Source organism: Austrofundulus limnaeus, unplaced genomic scaffold (assembly GCF_001266775.1).
Source record: "Austrofundulus limnaeus strain Quisiro unplaced genomic scaffold, Austrofundulus_limnaeus-1.0 Scaffold1139, whole genome shotgun sequence".
Taxonomy (NCBI): Eukaryota; Metazoa; Chordata; class Actinopteri; order Cyprinodontiformes; family Rivulidae; genus Austrofundulus; species Austrofundulus limnaeus.
The window spans coordinates 416-3,420 of NW_013953541.1; the positions used below are offsets into that span (position 1 = coordinate 416).

The window sequence follows — 3,005 nt, forward strand, 5'->3', positions numbered from 1 at the left end:
CACTCACACACTCACACACACACACACACACACACACACACACACACACACACACTACCTGTAGACCATGGTTATTCAGCTAAATTGCAGTTAGTGCAGACCAGCAACTCAGGGGCCGAACATCCAGCAAAGAAAGTCATTATGTAAATAAACCAAATATTACAAAGATCTGTCAGCTTTAAATTAGTTTATTTTGCTGCATTTAATCATGCATACAACACACAATGTATGTTGTATGCATGTACTGTATGTACAATGTAATGAAAGTTGTGCAATTAAAATATCAAAAACAAAAATAACATTATGCCTCCCAATTAACATAAAAATTATTTTTGACATCTGACATTTTTAAACCAATTTTATTTTTACTTATCTTAGTTTCATCTTTAAATGGTTGTATTTCTAACTGTCTTGGGTCTTTATAGAAATAGTTTTTACCAGCTTTTAGCAAAAATTCTGATGTTTCTGTAGATACCACACATGTTTATGTCTAACTAAAAGAACATATAGTAATTAAAGTAGAAAACCAGGGGTTTGGGCTTAAGAGATGAATGAACCAATTGGCGGGCCGGGTGTGTCTCGATTTACTGATCAATCTACGTTCCTACCCTCATCTATGGTCACGAGCTTTGGGTAGTGACCAAAAGAACGAGATCGCAAATATAAGTGGCCAAAATGGGTTTCCTCCGCAGGGTGTCTGGGCTCTCCCTTAGAGGTAGGGTGAGAAGCTCAGTCATACGAGAGGGACTCAGAGTAGAGCCGCTGCTCCTCCACATCGAGAGGAGCCAGTTGAGGTGGCTCGAGCATCTGGTTAAGATGCCTCCTGGACACCTCCCTGGTGATGTGTCCCTGGCACGTCCCTCTGGGAGGAGGCCCAGAGGAAGACCCAGGACATACTGGAGGGACTATGTTTCTCAGCTGGCCTGGGAACGCCTTGGGATTCCCCCAGATGAGCTGGTCCAAGTGTCTGGGGAGAGGGCAGTCCGGGTCTCTCTGCTTAGGCTGCTGCCCCCCGTAACCTGACCCCTGATAAGTGGAAGAAAACAGACGGACAGATGGATGAATTATGTTTTATTTAATAAGAGTTTTGTTTGAGTTTCCTACTTCTGTAGTTGGTAGACAAGAAGTTGGATGTTAGTGTAAAAAATGAATAAATAAAAAGGAGCTATGGCAGAGTGACACAGTTGTTTTATCGTTGGTGTTGCAAACGAGCAGCAAAAACAGTCTCCTCTCATTTATTCATAATGTGAATGATGGAAGACTTTAAGAATAGAGAACCTAAGATAAAAACTACGATGCTACATGCTATGTAGGGGTGCAACGATGCAGAAAATTCATGATTCGGTTCCATACTTTAGTCTCACGGTTTCCATATTTTTTCGATATTAAAAAGAGAAATTCCCGTGCCTCTTTTAACTTGTAATTTATTTAAATTAATTATGAACATTCTTTTAACCTCAAAAGTACAGTTTTTAAATTAAATGTTGCTGAAACAGCAAGTTTCTCAGTGGATCTGTGTTCGAAAATGCAGCCTAGGTGAAGTAGTCGAACACAGATCCACTGATCGTTCGACACAGAGCATCTTCAGAAGACAAGCTGATAAAATAAATTAAAACATCCGTATTGTTCGATACATACTGTGTACTGAACCTAAAGCACTGTATTGAACAGTTCGATACGGGTACATGTCGCATCGCTAATGCGAAGTTATTAATTTTTTTTATCAAAAAATGTATTTTTTGAAATTCTGCACTTGTTTTTACACAAATTCTATTTCGTCATGTTTGCAGGTCATTGTTCCAGCAGCTTTTGTATGGTTTGGCTTACCGCAGCTGGTTTGTCACAGGTGGGTGAAAATCAAAACGTGCTAAAATTTCTAGATGTGCACATTTTCTGATCCGTTCCTTCATGAAGTTTTTACTATAATTAGACCTTTGCAGAACCTGAGTTCTGATCGGATGTATCCGAGTTGTCCCATACGTATGTTGCTCTGCTGATGTTGCAGATGAGGTGGATGCRGAGGGAACCGAGCCAAAAGAGAGGAGTTGCATAATGATCCAAACCCAGTTCTACTTCAGTAATCTCAGCAGCTCCTATAACATCCTCCAAGACTGTGGCAACTGCTCCAGGTCATTTCAAAATACACTCAGACACATGAAAAACACAAACGTGAAAAATAACGCTGCGACTGAGAGACAGGCAGCAAACAGCTTCAGAAACACGGCTGATGATAAACCTGCATTTTTTTTTTCCTATGAAATGGTTGTAATACTGGCTAAATGAGCCTTGTAAGGCTGTCTCATAAATCTTGCTGATCCATTAGCAAATGAGTGTAAGATGCAAGCAAGCAGAGGGAGGTTGTTGACAGAGCTGTCTCCTTGTCTCTTTCTCTCTTTCTGTCTCTGCAGGCTAATTCACGCCAAGAGAATAAACAACACCAACTTGRTGTTTGTGGTAGCAGAGAAGCTGCCGTGCACCACCTGTGAGARAGAGAAGCTTTCCCAAGAAGAAGAGGAGTGTATCTTTTTACATGCTGTACACCAGCTGGCACAGATAAAAAAAGAAGAAGAAAATAATCACCGTAACTGTGTGGAAATACAGACGTTTCACATTTGTTTGAAGGTTGTTCTTAGAATCCAAATTATGTTCATTCTTCCTCAACTGCGTCATCCTTCAGTCATGGAGGATAATCCGTGTGAAGAAATTATGGTGGCACGCTATCGAAAAGGACCCTTCACCTGTTTTGACAATAACGAAAATGTGAGAGTTTCAGATTTTATTGATGCAATTATTTAAAGGGATCCATGATTAGTTGTAACATTAGACTTTATTTAATAAAAATTTATTTTAACTGTAAAACAAAGACTGTAAAAATACTGCAGGATGTTCAGTTTTTATAATTTTTTGAACAAAGTTTAAGAATATATTACACAGACAGGGCCATTTTATTTACACACAAAGCATTCTGGGTAAATGATGACGTGGATAGGTCAACGGTGTGAGGC

General features: G+C 39.6%; 1 protein-coding gene across 1 annotated transcript in view; it reads left to right on the forward strand.

The window, feature by feature from the left end:
* Positions 1–1,790: 1,790 nt before the first annotated feature.
* LOC106534307 (voltage-dependent calcium channel subunit alpha-2/delta-2) overlaps positions 1,791–3,005 on the forward strand; it is a gene marked incomplete at its 5' end in the record, with an annotated part of 8,001 nt that continues 6,786 nt past the window's right edge. The window contains 4 exon segments of the mRNA XM_014030904.1: positions 1,791–1,846; positions 2,006–2,129; positions 2,409–2,518; positions 2,678–2,760. Coding sequence (XP_013886358.1) covers positions 1,791–1,846; positions 2,006–2,129; positions 2,409–2,518; positions 2,678–2,760 — 373 coding nt within the window.